Source organism: Erythrolamprus reginae, chromosome 1 (genome assembly GCF_031021105.1).
Source record: "Erythrolamprus reginae isolate rEryReg1 chromosome 1, rEryReg1.hap1, whole genome shotgun sequence".
In the NCBI taxonomy this organism is placed as follows: domain Eukaryota; kingdom Metazoa; phylum Chordata; class Lepidosauria; order Squamata; family Dipsadidae; genus Erythrolamprus; species Erythrolamprus reginae.
Window position 1 is genome coordinate 336029412 of NC_091950.1, and position 18961 is coordinate 336048372.

Genomic DNA, 18961 nt, shown 5'->3' on the forward strand with positions numbered 1-18961 from the left:
TCCGCCCCTTCCCCAGAATTCGCTCAGTTCGCATATCCTGCGGTTGTATTGTGATAGCTCGTTCAACATTCTAACACCTTCCCTTCGATCTTTTTCTTCAAAAGTAGTAAGAATTGTTTTATCATTATTATTTACTTGCACTAATAGCGCCAGCCGTTTGTGGCTCGGCTTTTTTCCTTTGGAGAAGTTGCGGTTTCGTTTTCCCCCGGCGGTTTTGCCGTGTACGATCCCCGCGGCCGCTTGTGGATTCTTTTAATCCTTTGGCCTGGAGGTTCTGGTGCAAGTATTAATCTATTGATTTATTGATTCTTTATTGTATATAAAATATTAAAGGGCTTAAGAAATTCCTCCTGCGGAGTGAGACGTCTTCTAGTCTCCTGGACTTAGTCGATCGCTTCCCCTTTAAGAAATATACGGAGCGATTTTTTCGGCGCGAAGGCCTTCGCGCCCTTTTTAAATTTAGGCCTCTCGTGTTGGCCTCCTGCCAGCCGCGTAGGCCTCAGTCCACCGCGTGGATCCCGGAGCGGGCCTTGGGGGTCCCAGGCTAAATTCTCCACCGGCTAAGCCTCCAACCAGAGTGCCTTGGTTTACTTAATTAAAAAGTTTAGGGAGGCTGGCCCCGCTGGATTTGGGGACACGAACTCTGGGTTTGCCCAGATTGTCCTCAAGTCTCAGCAGCTTCGAGGCCTCGAAGCAGGATCCATTCCTCTTGGGAAGTCCTTGAAATTCTTCTCCTTATTTATTCAGTTATTGGCTCAGCCTTGTCTTCTGTTAATTGTCAGACTATGGCTACCTTTCCCAAGAGAGGCACAACTAAAGGTCCCAGAGAGGCCAGGCCTACAGGCGATGAGATTACTAGTATCCCCCAGGCCTCTTCCTCCTCTTCTCCAGGGGCCCGCCCCTCGACCAAGGTCACCAGGGCCGAGAAGAGAAGGGACCTAGCCCTACAAAGAATCCATGACAAATCAGCAAAACGTTTGAAAGTGCAGGCCCAAGTAATCAGTAGTCAAGACCCCCCAGAGGCTTCTAGTCTACCTCCTTCTGGGGTCCCTGTGTTATCTCTGGATGAGCCTAACCTAGACAGACCCCAACCTAACCTATGGGGCATAGGGCCAGAGGAACCAGATATTATTGAAGATTCCCCCCAGCCAGGATCATCCCAGGCCTTTAGGGATTCTTCTGCCATCCCTGCTGATATTTCCAGTTTACCTCCTGAGTTCCAATCTATTTTTGCTGTGTTGTCCAAGGCCATTGATGCCAAACTCTCCACCATCAATGAGCTTCCCTTACCTCCTCCTCCTTCTCGTCCCTCCCGCCCCTTGGGTTCTTCCCCAGCGGTTAGAGCTCCTATTCAGGATGATTCAGATTCCTCCCAGGACGAATATGAGGATATGGAGGATGAGGAGGACCCTTTTCAAGGCCTATCAGATGATGAGGAATCCCAAATAAAGGTTCCTTCTCCAATTACCATTTTTCCTTCTCAATTATTCAAATCTCTCCTCCTCAAAGCTAGAATTTCTACGGGATTAGCGGCCCAGGAGAAACAAGCCTCCACTTCCACTGATCCCCCGGAGGAGAATTTACCTTACTTCACAGAGGAACAGGAGGATAACGAGGTAATTCCTATGCCTAAATTGTTTAAAGATGCTTTACTCAAACAATGGGATTTCCCAGCCTCTGGCCTTAATCCCTCCACCAAGGACAGAAAGTTGTACAAACTTTCCTCTTCCTATGAAGAGCTTCTATCCTTTCCCAAACCGGATGAACCTGTCAAGATTCTTCACTCGGCAGCGGCTGTGCCAGGCGAGGCGGAGGAAGTCCTCCGCCCAGAGGACAAGCGCATTGAACAAATGCTCAAAAGAGGGTTCACCGCAGATTCCTGGTCCATTAAAAGTTCGGCAGCGGCTTCCTTTTTCTCCAGAGCCATGCTGCTGTGGCTTCGCCAACTTCAACAGCATATTCCTCCCGATGACTTGAGAGGTCAACAAGACTTCAACAAGGTCTTTGCAGCTGCCCAGTACGTGGCTGATGCCACCTTACAATCTACCAGATTTTCTGCTAAGTCTATTGCAGCTTCTACAACGGCAAGAAGACTCCTATGGATTCGCCCTTGGCAAGCGGGAGTACGCCAGAAGTGGCAGTTATCCCAGGGCCCCTTAAAGCGCGACCTTCTCTTCGGTGATCTTCTGGATCCACTCCTCACGGAAACCACGGACAAGAAGAAAGTTTTGGGCCCAACCACAAAAAAGGCTACCAAAACGCAGTCCTTTCGTCGCCCAGGGCGCCAGCAAGATCAAGCGGCTTCCTATCAGAGATCTCCAGGTCAGTATTCCCCCCGCTTTCGTTCCCAAGGTAGGAACTCCAGGGGTAGAGGTTTTCGCTTCCAAAGGGGAGCTTCCTCTAACAGGGCTTCAAAAAAACCTAGATGGTAATCTTTCCTCTATTCCCATAGGGGGTCGCCTAGCTCATTTCGCCTCTAATTGGCGTCTCACCTCCAAGGACCCCTGGGTCATTGACACTGTTCAAACAGGCCTTCTTTTAGAATTTATTTCTCCTCCCCCTAAACGTTTTATTTCCTGCCCTTCTCCCAGGTCCTCCTCAGATTGTAACCGTATGGAGGAGGCCATTTCTCATCTATTGTCCATCAGAGCCATTCAACCGGTCCCTTCCGGTCAGAAGGGCCTAGGTTTTTACTCCATCCTATTTATGGTTCCAAAGTCCTCCGGAGGTTGGAGAGCTATTTTGGATTTAAAGAAACTTAACCTATTCATCAAATATAGGAAGTTTAAAATGCACTCCTTGTCTTCTATTTTGGCCGCCATTCACACGGGAGATTTCATGGTCTCCTTAGACCTCACTGAGGCCTACCTTCACATTCCTATAGCCAAATGCCACAGAAAATTTTTACGTTTTTCCTTTCAAGGCAGGCATTTCCAGTATAGGGCGATGCCATTTGGCCTTTCCTCGGCCCCTCGGGTCTTTACAAAGCTCTTGGGGTCCCTGGCGGCCTATATCCGGGCGTCTCCCATCCACATTTTATGTTATCTTGATGATATTTTGATTCATGGGAACTCCCTAGAGAAAGTAAAAACAGACCTTTCTGTCACCATGTCAGTCCTTCAGGACCATGGTTTTTCCATCAACTTTGATAAAAGTCACCTCCAACCTTCCACATCCATCTCACACCTGGGATCCATTATTGATTCAGAATCCTCCCAGGTTTTTCTCTCTCCCGAGAGAAATCTCAGTATAGTGGAGTTAATTTCTAACATTTTATCTAATTCTTCAGTATCCATAGTATCTCTGTCTTCCCTTTTGGGGAAGATGGTGTCATGCATAGGCATCATTCCCTGGGCTCGCCTTCATGCTAGGGAACTCCAGTGGCTCCTATTACCCTTTCAGAGATCGGGGCACAGCAACTCAAATCGGCGCATTGTCATCCCACTAAGTGTTCGCAGATCCTTCAAGTGGTGGAAGTCTCCGGCCATGGACAGAGGATCCCCGTTCAGGTGTCCGGATCAATTTGTCATCACCACAGATGCCAGTCTATCGGGATGGGGCGCCCACGCCCAGGGGATGATAGCCCAGGGCACGTGGTCCCCGGAGGAAGCTTCCAGGCCAATCAATTGGCTAGAGTTAAGAGCCGTTTCCCTGGCTCTGAAGCATTTCTCTCCTCGCATTCCCAACCGGCACGTTCTCATTCTCACCGACAACATTGCCACAAAAAGCCATATCTGCAGACAGGGGGGCACGAGATCCAAGGCTCTCATGAGGGAGGCCCTCAAGTTAGGCCTTTGGGCGGAGAAACATCTCCAGTCGCTCCTAGCCGATCACATCTCGGGGAGCCTCAACGTCCAGGCGGATTGGCTATCCCGAGCAACGATAGACCCAGGAGAGTGGAACCTCCATCAAGACCTGTTCCATCAAATCAGCCTCAGATTCGGCCTACCAGTCCTGGATCTCTTCGCGACCAATGCGAACGCCCAACTCCCTCGCTTCTTTTCCAGATTTCCATCCCCGGGAGCGGAAGCAATCAATGCCCTCCGGAGTCCATGGCCTCCAGGCCTACTCTACGCATTTCCTCCAATTCCAATCCTCCCGGACGTGATTCACAAGGTCCTCACCGAGAGGGCCCGAGTAATCTTAATCGCCCCTCATTGGCCCCGCCGGCCCTGGTTCGCGGATCTCCAACAGCTGTCCGTCCAGGACCCTTGGCGACTCCCCGTTTCGGGGGATATGCTGCGGCAGGGGGCCTCTTTCCATCCAGACCCGGAGTGGTTCCACCTCACCGCCTGGCTGTTATCAGGAGAGACTTAGAACTGCGTGGTCATGACCCCGATTCAGTGGAGGTCATTTTAAAGGCCAGAAGGGGTTCGACCAATCGAATCTACGACCACACATGGTCCAAGTTTCACCAGTGGTGTCTACAGGAAGGTCTCTCCCCTCTGTGCATTCCCATACACAGAATTATTTCCTTCCTTATGCAAGACTTCCATAAAGGACTTTCCACCAGCACCCTCCGGCGTCATCTGGCAGCCATTTCATCTGTCCTAGGGGGTCCCCGCAGACAGCCTCTCCGATCCTTCCCTGAAGTTCAGGAATTCCTCAAGGGCATAGCCAACCTCAGACCTTCCAAGGTCCACAGGTATCCATCCTGGGATTTGCCACGGGTTCTCCATTCCCTCACGCAGGCACCATACGAACCCCTAAAATCGGCGTCCCTCAGGTACCTATCCTTTAAGGTAGCATTCCTGGTGGCTATTACCTCTGCCCGACGCATTTCGGAGCTGGCTGCCCTCTCAATCAGGCAGCACCTTTGTCAATTTCATCAGGACAAGGTAGTCTTGCGACTGGACCCCACCTTCTTACCCAAGGTCAGTTCCATGTTCCACAGATCTCAGGATATTGTCCTACCTTCCTTCTGCCTCCAACGAGACCATCCCTTGGCAATTAGATGGCACACCCTGGATCTCATCAGAGCGCTGAGAATCTATATCCAACGCACAGGACCCTTTCGGAGGTCAGAAGCACTTTTTATAGCCTATCACCCCAGAGTCATGGGTGCTAAAGTGTCTTCAACAGTAATAGGCCGTTGGATCAGAGGGACTATATCTAAGGCCTATGAGTCGGCCTCCCTCTCAGTTCCAAGGAACATCACAGCGCATTCCACCAGGAGCGCAGCCACCTCGGCCGCTTGGGCGACTCAAGCCCCGTTGGAGGAGGTCTGCAAAGCAGCCACTTGGGCCTCGCCAAATTCCTTCATCAGGCACTACAAGATTGATTCTTACGCTTCAGCGGACGCTGCCTTCGGCAGAAGGGTACTCCAATCCGTTATCTCACACGATAGCAATCTAATCCCACCCTAGGGACCATCTATTGGGTATGTCCCATGTGACTGCTGGACCCGCTCCTTCAGTACGGAGAATAGGCGTTGATTGCTTACCTGAACGCCTCTTCTCGTACGGTGAGCGGGTACAGCAGTCACTTCCCGCCCTTGTATGTGTCTTCTTTACCTTTCTATATCTTTCTTCCTCTAACAATGAGAGTTGAACACTACAGAGCTTCACAACTGAGCCTAGTCTATGGATTCGCGAATTCTGGGGAAGGGGCGGATCCGGCAAGCTTTTTTAATACTAGGCTCAGTTCCACCGGATTGGACATGAGCAACCCATGTGACTGCTGTACCCGCTCACCGTACGAGAAGAGGCGTTCAGGTAAGCAATCAACGCCTATTCACAGTGCTTTACAGCCCTCTCCAAATGGTTTACAGAGAATAAGCACATTGCCCCCAACAATCTGGGTCCTCATTTTACCAATCTCAGAAGGATGGAAGGCTGAATCAACCTTGAGTCTGGTGAGATTCGATCTGCCAAACTGCTGGCAGCTGATGATCAGCAGAAGTAGCTTGCAGTACTGCACTCTAACCACTGCACCACCAAGGCTTTTTTTGCTGCCAGAGGCAGCGTTGGCTGGTCCTTCACTGTTTCCTGCGGGCCAGATTAAGCATCCCACAGGCCAGATCCAGCTTTTGGGCCTTGAGTTTGACACTTCTGTTTTAAAGAGTTACAAATTGAGGCACCATCAACGTTGTAGGAAGTAGGAAGTGTCATTGGCTACTTTTCTTATACACCGCTCAGAGTCATACTGTTTTAGTTGGACAGCCAAGTAAATAAGGGGATGGATTAATCCTGTGAACTGCATTATCATTGGTATTATAAAGTGATTATGAGATAACTTTACAGGTGTTTAGTCTTGGTGGCGCAGTGGTTAGAGTGCAGTACTGCAAGCTACTTCTGCTGATCACCAGCTGCCAGCAGTTTGGCAGATCGAATCTCAGTAGGTTAAAGGTTGACTCATCCATCCATCCTTCCAAGGTTGGTAAATGCTTGCTCTCTGTAAACCGCTTAGAGGGGGCTGTAAAGCTCTGTGAAGCGGTATATAAATCTAAATGCTATTGCTATTTCTATTTCCAGTTTGTGGCAACCCCCCCCCCCAAAAAACCTCCCAACCCCATTCATTGGATAAAAAGTGATTTATGACCATAGCATTCTCTTAAGACTATTGCAAAAAATGCTGGAAAATCAGGTCTGGTCACATGATGTCTTTACTTACAGCTGTAATTCCAGGCTCTATTACAATTGTAAGTCAGGGGCTACCTTTTCCCCAGAGGAACTCTGAGCCACTAAGGCTATCCTTTGGCAGCCTCTGCACTCACAGCAGTGGCTCCTGCAAAAGTCCCCACTATAATAACATTGAATATTAACATTGCCTTTCGTAAGCTCCTTAAAACCCACCTCTGCCGTCAGGCATGGGGGAACTGAGATATTCTTTCCCCCTAGGCTTCTACAATTTATGCATGGTATGTTTGTATGTATGATTGGTTTTATAACAAGGGTTTTTAGCTGTTTTAGTATTGGATTGTTACATGCTGTTTTTACCACTGTTGTTAGCCGCCCCGAGTCCACGGAGAGGGGCAGCATACAAATCCAATAAATGAATGAACGAATGAATGAATGAATGAAAACAAACATAACAAACAGATATCTGAACAAATTGAGGTCCTATTGTCTCTACCCTCTATTTTGTCTTAAGGCACTATAGCTTTGACATTATTTTTTTTCATACAGTAAATCAAAGCATTCCTGGCTACGGGAGAAAATATGTAAGCCATTTTTTATTATTATTATTCCCCTCTTATTTTTCTACACATTTTGATTCATTTTACTTTCAGCAGGGTTTCTGCTTCTCATTTCACAAGAAGAAATAACTTTCCCAGGTTTTAGAACTTATTCCAGACCTATTAGAAATTTGATGTATTAAATATATCACTGGATATCAATGTATTTTACTGTCAAGCTATAGTGCAAATTCTACTACTCATGTGCTACTTACTGACAAGTACCATATACTACACTTAGAAGCCTGGGCTGGATTAATTGCTCCTGACATTGGTTCCTCCTAGGCTAAGTTATGATTCTGCATAGGTGCCTCATACAACAAGCATTTTTTTGAACCGCTAGCCAGCCAGGGAGAAGGCTAATGTAAAACCTTACTTTTCTAACCATTGAATTGCATTTTGTTGGAGATGCCCAGTGTTTGAAACTATCAATATCTTTCTGGATCTTGAACCTAAAGTACAAGCTATTAGCTATTCTTCCCAACCTTCATGCCATCTGCAAATTTGATATGTTCCCCTCTCTTCCCTGATCTAAATCATTTTTGAAAATGGGCCTAAGTCAGAACCTTGAATTACCCCACTTCATGCTTCCCTCCATGTAGGTCTAGTTCCATTGAGCGTGGCTGGTCAGCCAAATTTTGAGTGCATCTGATGGTGATGCTGTCTATCTCACATTTTTAAATCTTGCTCTGGGCCAAGAGAGTCCAGGAATCCAATAAACAAGCAACAACAATAACTACAGCAACAACAGAAAGGACAAAATACACAAAGGTGGAACCCAGAACTCCAGAGATAACACAAAGCAGCAAAGTAAAGGCAACAGAGCTGAGGATTACAAAATTGTATTTGTACAGAGTGAGTACATGAGCCAAACTGGGCCTCTACCCAAATGACCAGCTGAAGCACTGTTAGACTTGGTTCTCCTACTGAACCACTTTTTGGGCAGTCTGGCTGACCTGAAGCACTTAGCCTTCTGTTGTTGGATATTTAAAGTGCTCCTTTGCTTAGAACTGGGGGATTGAAGTACATATCTGAGAGGCTGTTAGCGGCTGAAGGAGGGAATATTGGATTTACCTCAGCCAGAAGCATTGGATTCACCTCCTGAAGGACTATTAATCCTAGATCAGTGTTTCCCAACCTTGGCCACTTGAAGATATTTGGACTTCAACTCCCAGAATTCCCCAGCCAGCAAATGCTGGCTGGGGAATTCTGGGAGTTGAAGTCCAGATACCTTCAAGTGGCCAAGGTTGGGAAACACTGGACTAGATGACCTTGGCTCTCAATTACCCTTCATCAGAAGACAAGCCAAGCAAGGTCATAAAAAGGCACTAGTTTTACAGCTGACAATTGTCACGGTGTTTTAGGAATAAACCATGGTCTTTAACAGTTTGGATTAATGAGGGCGAGCATTAAAAATTGATGCACATTTGTAAATGCCACAGCTAAAGATGAAAAAGCATAGCATTAAACTGATTTTCTTGCTTCAAAGGAATCTTGAACTCTCCAAATTCCTGAATATTCTATTCTTGGCAAAAGAAGTGCTATTTTAATTAGTGTCCTATTAACATAGCATGCATGTTTTGTAGTCCACTAGAAGTATAACTAGAATTGGCGCCTAATGCAAATGTTTGAGATCCAATAGCATTTTTTAAAAAATCATGACATAGCAGGCAAGTGGTTAAAAGAAGTACTTTTAACTAATGGAACGTTCTATATGCCAAAGCCCAAACTGGAACATTTTATCCTTCGTGTAAATTTATTTTTATCCTTTTTGTTGATGTAACCGTTGTGCAAGGAGACAGCCCTAGTTTGCAAATACTGTAGTTGCCTCACCTTGGCAATATTTATTGATAGTTCATTGCATGGCAGGTTAAACACATGACCTGTGAGTTTTCTACCAAGAGATCTTAAAGTAGCCTTCAAATCTGACTACCTCTTCTATGTTGTTTATTAGTTTTTACTAGGCAGAAACTTATGGGTTGTTTCTTTCCCAATTGGACTGCAGTGTTAGAAAATCAGCTTCACTTGCAAAGAACTTACATCAGTTTTCAATTTTCATATTCAGCATTTGGATAGTTAGAAACTAATTAATACATTGTGGTTAGAGTGCATGTAATTAATTCTGAGTTAATTTTATTTGCACAGTTTTATTTCAAAGATTTATATAATCACCAGGGGTGGGTTCTAAATTAGATTGCCACCCATTTGCATGTGTGACCACGCATGCGCGCACAGAAGCGTCCTGGGTGGGTAGACGGAGCCTCCCACTGCTGCTCCTGGTTCTAAGAACTGGTCCAAACATGCAGAAGTCCACGGCTGATGATCACCCAACTCAGAAATTGATACTGTATGATTGCTTATAGAAACATAGAAACATAGAAGTCTGACGGCAGAAAAGGACCTCATGATCCATCTAGTCTGCCCTTATACTATTTTCTGTATTTTATCTTAGGATGGATATATGTTTATCCCAGGCATGTTTAAATTCAGTTACTGTGGATTTATCTACCATGTCTGCTGGAAGTTTGTTCCAAGGATCTATTACTCTTTCAGTAAAATAATAGTAGATCCTTGGAACAAGCTTCCAGCAGACATGGTAGATAAATCCACAGTAACTGAATTTAAACATGCCTGGGATAAACATATATCCATCCTAAGATAAACTATATATTATGAACTATATATTATAAGCTAATCTGGAACTGCATTTTAAGGGAGTAGGAGTGAGCTAATATTCCTCTATCATAATTTGTGATATGTTATTTGAATAAAAGAAACTATTAATTTCTCTCTGGTGCATTAGCACCTCAGAGGGAGAGGAGAAAATAGAAACACTGTTGGTGTGGGGGAAAGTCCCAATGACTATGGGGAACCTGATCGTGGGAAGCAGAACATGGGGTGTCTCAGGGGGAAAGACCTGAGACAGATGGGCTTGGTCCTGCACTAAGCTTCCCACCCACAAGGCAACCCATGTTGTGACCCGCCAGCAGCCCATACAGCTGGTAGTGGATCCCATCTGAGACGGGGCTGATGAGGTGATGCACAAGCAGCCTGTGCAGCTGGCACCCAAGTCGGACAGTGAGGAGGCTGGTGAGGACTTGGTGCCAGAGGCAGAGGTTTAGCCAGGGTCTTCGGCAGTGTTCTCTCTAAATTTTTTTGGGGGTGAGCGGAAAAGTATAGTGTCTGAGCGGCAGTCCCTTCGGGACTGGGCGGCACAGAAATAATAATAAAATTTCCCTCTCGGCTTCTGGGCAGGTTTGGAAAACTCTGAGTTGATGATGATTTTTAAGTGAGCGATTGCTCACTGCTCAGCTTAGAGGGAACTATGGTCTTCGGAACCTCCAGCACCTCACAGCAGTGATGAGGAAGAAGAGGAGGAGCCTCTTCTTAATGCATGAGCACGCAGAGCTGCCATAAGGCAGGAATGGCTACTCAGGAGGAGGCTTGGGGCTAATTGGCCACTTTCCAAGTCTACTTAACCCTGCTGTTCTGTTCGAAAAAACTCCCTAATATTATGTTCCCGGGTCTATTTGACCCGGACTGCAAATTGATCATTTTAGGTACTTATATTTGGTCTTTTTGAAAGCTTTTTTCACCTGGAAACAAGTTTGAACATTTCTGCACACAATGGAATGAAAATTGAACTGAAAAAATTAATCCTTATTGATTTATTTTGCACATAAATGTGATTTTTTTAAAGGTTTATTGGTAATTTTGCCTGCAAAATGCATTCTATTTGACTAAAGTTGGTGTGGGATTGGTAGCTTGAACATTTCTGAACATAATGATATGAAAATTGAACTGAAAAAAAATGATCCTTATTGGTTTATTTTGCTCATAAATGGGCCCCCATGCTTATACTCAAATAGGCTTATACTCAAGAAGGCTTATACTCGAGTATAAGACAATATGGTCTTGTATTCAAAAATAAACCAATAAGAATCATTTTTTTCAGTTCATTTCTATTTTTCTTATGTTTAGGATTGTTCAATTTAGTATATCAAAACTTTTGGGGGAATATTCATTAGAGATTTGTAGCCTAAAAAAATATAAATTGACAAAAAATTCAGAAAGCATGGGGGGAGGGGCTTTTTGATCAAAATAAAAATATAAGCCTCAATTTTTTCAGTTCAATTTTCATATCATTATGTTCATAAATGTTCAAACTAGTTTTCCAGTGGAAAAAGTTTTCAAAAAGACCAAATTCAAGTACCTAAAAAAAATCATTTTGGTCCGGGTCTATATGACCCGAAACAGAGTCAACATGATTTTTTTTTTTGCCCAGAAAGTTTTTTTCCCCCATCCCCAAAAATATTTTTATGATGATCAGCCATATTAAAATGAGTAAATGAATGCATAAGATATTAAAAATATTTCAGATTTGAAGCCTGCGTAAATATAAAGTGAAAATGTTTGCAAGCAGCCAAGGGGGGGGGGCTTATTTATGATTGTAAACAACCAATAAGAAATATTTCTTTCAGTTCATTTATATTTTTCTTATATTCAGAAATGTTCAAACTACCAATCCCACACCAACTTTAGTAAAATTGAACACATTTTGCAAGCAAAACTATCCATAAATTGAAAAATATTTCACAAAAATGGGGGGGGGGCATGCATTCTATCAGCAAAATAAACCAATAAGAATTACTTTTTTTCTTTTCAATTTTCATATCATTGTGTGCAGAAATGTTCAGACTACTTTCCAAGTGAAAAAAGTATTCAAATTGACCAAACATAAGCACTTCAAATGAAGAGTTTTCGGTCCGGGTCAGGGTGACCCGGGAACAGAAGAAGTGTGACTTTTTGTTTTTCAGCAAGAAAGAAACCCCCCATCCCCCCCAAAAAATTCTCATAGAGAGAACGCCTGAAATGATGAAAATTCATGAAATTTCAAGTTTCAGATATGCAGGGAAAATTTTTTACAGGGACTCAAACTTGGCTTCGGGTCACATACGACCCGAACAGAACAGCAGAGTTTTTAAGGAATGGCGGCAATGGAAAAAACTCTGCAGGAAACAACTTTTTGATAGTTTGCTCGTTTGTGTGTCTCTTATTTTGAAAACCTGTGCTCGACTTATCTGTTTTGGCTTCTGTTTTGTGGACTGATTCCAGACATCTTGCAAACAACATCCGTAAGCTTCCTGCAAAATCCAGGACTAATTAATTACCTTTGCTTTCTGAGTTTATGGACTTCTGCTAGCTATTACTGAGGGAGAGAAGGGAAAGGAAGAGAGAAATGAGAGAACTGGAGGGGAAGAATGAGAGAAAGGGGAAAGAGGAAAACAAATAAGAGAGTCTCCGGAGAGGGGCGGCATACAAATCAATCAATCAAACAAACAAACAAATATGTCATATACATCTGATATTTTCAAGAAAAGACTGATTTAAGATTATTTTATTTATTTGTTTGTTTGTTTGTTTATTTATTTATTTATTTATTATTTAGTCATGCATATTGGTAGTATACAAAGATATAACACTGTTTATATACATGATATTGGTACTAATAAGAGGGAAACATTAGGACAGGGACGGTAGGCATGCTGGTGCACTTATACACAGAAAGAAATGAGAAAGGGATGGAGGGAGAGTATGAGAGAGAGGAAAAAGAAACATGAGGGAGAGAAGGGAGTGGGAGAGAGAAATGAGAGAACTGGAGGGGGAGAATGAGAGAAAGGGGAAAGAGGAAAACAAATAAGAGAGAAGGTGAGAGGAAGGAAGGAAAGAAAGAAAGAAAAAGAAAGAAAGAAGAGAGATGGAAAAGGGAACAACAGGAGAGAGAGAGAGAGAGAAAGACCTATTTCTCACAGAAAACACCCAGAGTCACAAAACCCAGGTAGGTGTGCTGGGGGAGGTCATGTGACTGGATGAGAGTGAAATTGAGTTAGCCACGCCCACTCATATTTCGTGGCTCCCAGTGTTTTCTTTTCTGTGGTAAATGGGTCCAAATGGCTATTTGAGTGTTTAAGGTTGCAGGCCCCTGCTGTAACTACCATTTTAAGTCCACTCTGAGAATGCGTTCAGACTTAGCAGATTTCCTTTACACATAAATCTCTAAGCCTCACTCCTGTCCTTGTGCTTGTGTTACAGGTTATGGTCACACTGTGCCTTTGTCAGATGGAGGAAAGGCCTTTTGCATCATCTATTCAGTTATTGGCATCCCCTTCACCTTGCTCTTCCTGACGGCAGTGGTCCAGCGTGTCATAGTTTACGTCACCAGGCGGCCTGTACTGTATTTCCACATCCACTGGGGATTTTCGAAGCAAATTGTGGCCATCATCCACGCAGTGATTTTGGGCTTTGTGACCGTCTCATGTTTTTTCTTTATCCCAGCAATAATATTTTCTGTCCTGGAAGATGATTGGAACTTTCTGGAATCATTTTATTTTTGCTTCATTTCTCTCAGCACCATCGGCCTTGGTGACTACGTTCCGGGAGAAGGTTATAACCAAAAATTCAGAGAGCTCTATAAAATAGGCATTACATGTGAGTAACAAACTAACACTCTAATCAACAAAAGGCATATTTTTTCTTAATAACCTTTTACATTATGCAACTGCAGATACAAAAAAAATGAGATTTTTGAAACTCTTATCTGCTTTTTGCTTCATGTGTAATTTACATTTTATAACTAATTGCTATAGAACTGTGATGGCGAAAGTATGGCATGCCACAGATGGCATGCGTTGCCGTATTGGAGGGCATGCTAGATGTTGCCCTCTGTCAGGTCCAGCCTGCAAGAACATGCTGGCTACCTGATTTTCAGCCTTGGGGAAGGCCGTTTTGTTCTCCAGACACTTCATGGAAGCTACCTTGAAGCAAAACCGGAAGTTCAGAAAACACACTTCCGTTTTGCCTGTTGTACTGGTTTTGTTTTTTTGTTTTTTTGCACTCTGGAGGGTTCAGGGAAGCTTCCTGAAGCCCCAGAATGCAAAAAAACCCTGCCCAACAGAATCAAACTGGAAGTTCAGAAAACACACTTCCGGTTTGCCCATTGTGCTGTTTTTGCACTCCAGAGGGTTCAGGGAAGCTTCTTGATCTACCTGCAGGAAAGAGAGTGGGGGGAAGAGAGAGGGAGAGAGAGAGATTTGCTGGGTTTTAATAAGCATTTTTTATCTGATGGATGCACGCACACACACACACACAAACACACATACACACATAGCAGATGTTAAACCTATACATATACATACTGTATATCCCCGAAAATAAGACCCCGTCTTACATTTTTTTGAACCCTGAAATAAGCGCTTGGCCTCATTGCCATGCACTCAAAAGCCCAATTGGGCTTATTATCAGGGGATGTCTTATTTTGGGGAAAACAGGGTGTATTGTATATTTATCTACAAATACACTTACACCTACACTTACAAATATACATATATATACACACACACATACATATACAGTGTTCCCTCGATTTTCACGGGGGATGCATTCCGAGACCGCCCGTGAAAGTCGAATTTCCGCTAAGTAGAGATGTGGAAGTAAATACACTATTTTTGGCTATGAACAGTATCACAAGCCTTCCCTTAACACTTTAAGCCCCTAAATTACAATTTCCCATTCCCTTAACAACCAGTTAGATTATTACTCAGCATGTTTATTTATTAAACTTTATTTTAAAAAAATATTTATTAAAGGCAGACGAAAGTTTGACAATGACATATGATGTCATTGGGCGGGAAAAAACGTGGTATAGGAAAAAAAAACGTGAAGTATTTTTTAATTAATATATTTGAAAAACCACGGTATAGACTTCGCGAAGTTCAAACCCACGAAAATCGAGGGAACACTGTACATACCGCCTTCTGCTGCACGAATCCCAGCGACCAGTTAGGTCCCACAGAGTGGATCTTCTCCGGGTCCTGTCAACTAAAGAATGTCACTTGGTGGGACCTAGGGGAAGAGTCTTCTCTGTGGCGGCCCCATCCCTCTGGAACCAACTCCCCCCAAAGATTAGAATTGCCCCCACCCTCCTTGCCTTTCGTAAGCTGCTTAAAACCCACCTCTGCCGTCAGGCATGGGGGAATTGAGACCCTCTTCCCCCTAGGCCTTTACAATTTATGCATGGTATGTATGTATGTATGTGCTTTTTTTATATATTAATGGCCTTTTAATTATTTCTAACATCAGACTACTATTGTACACTGCTTTATTGTTGCTGTTAGCTGCCCCGAGCCTCCGGAGAGGGGCGGCATACAAATCCAATCAATCAATCAATAAATCAATAAATAAATAAATAAATAATCATAATCTCCAAAGCAGCTTTTACAAAATTACATGATTAGTCAAATCCCACTATTGATGAGAGCTATTCAAGCCTTCTTTATATGTTTGATAATTATGTTAGTACACAAAATGTTGTAGAATTCTGCTTAAGAGTCCTACTGTTTGATTTAAGGACTGTGCATGGCAGGGGCATTAAGAGCTTCTGGATTAGCAATTAATCCTTTTCAGTGTGGAAATTTGCACTACTATTTACATTCAGTCAATTCTTAGTTCATCAGCTGTGATCATTCTTTCCTAGGTTACCTGTTGCTGGGCCTCATTGCAATGCTGGTTGTTCTAGAAACTTTCTGTGAACTTCATGAACTCAAAAAATTTAGGAAAATATTCTACGTGAAGAAAAACAAGGAAGAAGACCAAGTGAACATTATGGAACATGACCAACTATCCTTCTCTTCCATTTCAGACCAGGCAGCATCCATGAAAGAAGACCAGAAAGTAGAGGAGCCTTTTGTGACTCCTCAACCTGCAGTTAACTCTGATGACTTTATAAACAATTAACCAAGGGCTTCCATTCCAGGATCAACAACAGTGCACTTAACATTCTTGCAGTTAGAACTAGTACTGTTAATGTAACTATAGAAGCAGGAATGCTATGCTATTCATATATTCATAATGCTTTGGGATCTTTTACAATTTATGGGCCAAATAGAGGCATTTCTGTTGCTGGCTCTCTACATACTGGGATTGTTGACTGAAACTAGTGTGCAGTTGAGAACCTCAGGATTCATGATGTATACACAATATCATAAGATAAGACCATCCCTGTTCAGTCTCTTCTCCTTTGCCACTCTAAAATCAACAAAATGCTTAGCTTTCCCCCAAAGTTCAGCCCATTTCATGTGTGGCAACAAATCTTTGGAAAGCCCTGAGTTAGTAAATCTTCATGCTTTCCACATAAGGGAATATGGTAGCCACAGCATCCCTTAGAAAATAGGGATAATGTTCCAGATGTCAGTCACTGAGGTAGGTAGCAGTGCAATTGTCGCTACAGAACCAAAAAGTGAGAAGCAAGTGTATTCTATCCAGGGGTGGGCTGCTAGCTGGAACGCTAAATTGGGCTCGCCGCGGCGGCTCGTGAGCGCTTGCGGGGCCAGCGCGATTTTGCTATCTCCACAGGTTCAGAAGTCTTCGGAGAGGGGCGGCATACAAATCTAATAAATAATAATAATAATAATTCTGGCTGGAGCCCACCCCTGATTCTACCTATCTGTTATGCGTCGCCTCAATCACTCTAAGCTCTGGAAACATTTAGGTTTGTCTCAGTATGAATAAGGAAGAGAAACAGCCATTTTGAAATATTTCTCCTCAATCTAATGTCCCTCTACTACTGATCACCTCCTATACAGCCTGGAGAGGGAAGTTTGAACAAAGGTGCTTTATCTGCTGCAGAAAGTTGTGTTTGCTGCACACTAAACCTAATCAAGTAATTTTGCCCTAAAATATATTCTAGATCAGTGGTTCTCAACCTTTCTAATACCACGACCCCTTAGTACAGTTCCTCATGTTGTGGTGACACCCAACCATAAGTCCAGCACCAATTCTCCCAACAGAGCTGTAAGCTGATTGGCAGGAAGGTCACAGGGACATTCTCACTGTAAACTCCTGATTGGTCGGATTGTAAAAATATGTTCCAAGGTGCCAGAATAGTAGCTTTATTTCCTAACGCCATGAGAATTTTGTCTTTTCCCACGGTCTTAGGCGACCCCTGTGAAACAGTCATTCGACCCCCAAAGGGGTCCCGACCCCCAGGTTGAGAACCACTGTTCTAGATGAAGACTTTACTAAGCCTGAATGTGATCTCTGGGTGTTTTCCTTCTAGCCTTAAATATGCATTGGATTTGAGTGGGTTGTAGGAACAGAGACCTGTGAACACCAGCATACAGAACCGAAGGCTTATTACAGTGGAAACACATCTTCCTTAGCATTTTCACCTTCACATTGGGCTCCAGTTCTCGCAGACTGGTTGTGATTTTCAAACTATTCATAGCCAAGCAGTTTTACAGCTAAGATCTTATTTATTCAGTGAAATAATAATCAAGCTGAACCTTGAAGCAACGATGAAAATAGGAAAAACAAAATACTTGAAAGCTCTTATCACCTAAAAGCACTGGACATGAATTTAATGTTTATTAATAGATTTTGTATCTTTACTAGGGAATTTGACTTTCTTGATAAATCTGCTTCCAAATCTATGTGAACTGAAATTTATTTTTAAGAAACCACAACTCAGAGATGCTTCTTTTCTTTTGATTTGAAGCTTAGTGTAGTGCATGCTCACCAAAGCCGATATTTTTGTACCATTTATGTTAGTTTCGACTGCATAGTTCAGCTGCTATTTATGTACATAAATATATTTATATATTGTGCATATCATGTAGATCAGTGTTTCCCAACCTTGGCAACTTGAAGATATCTGGACTTCAACTCCCAGAATTCCACAGCCAGCGAATGCTGGCTGGGGAATTCTGGGAGTTGAAGTCCAGATATCTTCAAGTTGCCAAGGTTGGGAAACACTGATGTAGATTACTAGAAATGAAATTTTTAAAGGTTCTTTTCCTCATAGATTTTTTTTTAATGAATCATTCAAACTATGGCACTAAAAATAATGAGTTAAATTCTGACCAAATGAATGTGGAGGGTTAAGTCATTATGCCTGCAATGTTAACAATCCTGTTTTGTTTTGTTTTAATATGACAGCCTACTGTTATTGGTGACAGTATTTCCAAGTAGCTTGAATGCCGCAGCATCCTTCGCACTGTACTGTACTATAGAATTCAGATTTTGTTGACAGTTGTTGCCTGGAAACAGGTGAAGTTGCATAATTGCACAACGTTGTTTTATTTTTAAAGTCAGAGAACATAATAAAGCTTAGTTAGAAGAGGAATACTGTAGAAAAAAACTGTAGAGCTAAGGAATTATTATTCTAACAATATTTCAGACTTTTAAAATAAATCATGTATGGTTCCAATTCTCTGTCTCTCTTTTTGACATTCTAACATCTAACTGTAATTTTATTTGTCACATGAGAAAGGATATAATAATAATAATTATAATAATAATAATAATAGTAATAATGATAATAATAATTTATTAGATTTGTATGCCGCCCCTCTCCGAAGACTCGGGGCAGCTCACAACAATAATAAAAAACAATTCAATTCAATTTATTAGATTTGTATGCCGCCCCTCTCCGAAAACTGTTATAGCGAAACAAATCTAATATTTAAAAAGAAGCATATAAAACCCTATCATGTTTAAAACCAAACAACACATACATACCAAACATAAAATATAAAGAGCCTGGGGGAAGGTGTCTCAACTCCCCCATGCCTGGCGATATAGGTGGGTCTTGAGTAGTTTACGAAAGACAAGGAGGGTGGGGGCAGTTCTAATCTCCGGGGGGAGTTGATTCCAGAGGGCCGGGGCCGCCACAGAGAAGGCTCTTCCCCCAGGGCCCGCCAAACGACATTGTTTAGTCAACGGGACCTG

The 18961-nt window shown here is 43.0% G+C and overlaps 1 protein-coding gene across 3 annotated transcripts in view; it reads left to right on the plus strand.

Moving 5' to 3' along the window:
* The window catches only part of KCNK1 (potassium two pore domain channel subfamily K member 1), a 114347-nt gene extending 95907 nt beyond the window's left edge, over window positions 1-18440 (plus strand). For 2 of the 3 annotated variants that reach the window (XM_070733972.1, XM_070733971.1), the window contains 2 exons: window positions 13271-13666; window positions 15711-18440. In XM_070733972.1, coding sequence (XP_070590073.1) covers window positions 13271-13666; window positions 15711-15970 — 656 coding nt within the window. In that variant the 3' untranslated portion in view covers window positions 15971-18440. The remainder of the gene's footprint in view (window positions 1-13270; window positions 13667-15710) is intronic. The other variant, XR_011557461.1, reaches the window with a different exon arrangement.
* Window positions 18441-18961: the final 521 nt, after the last annotated feature.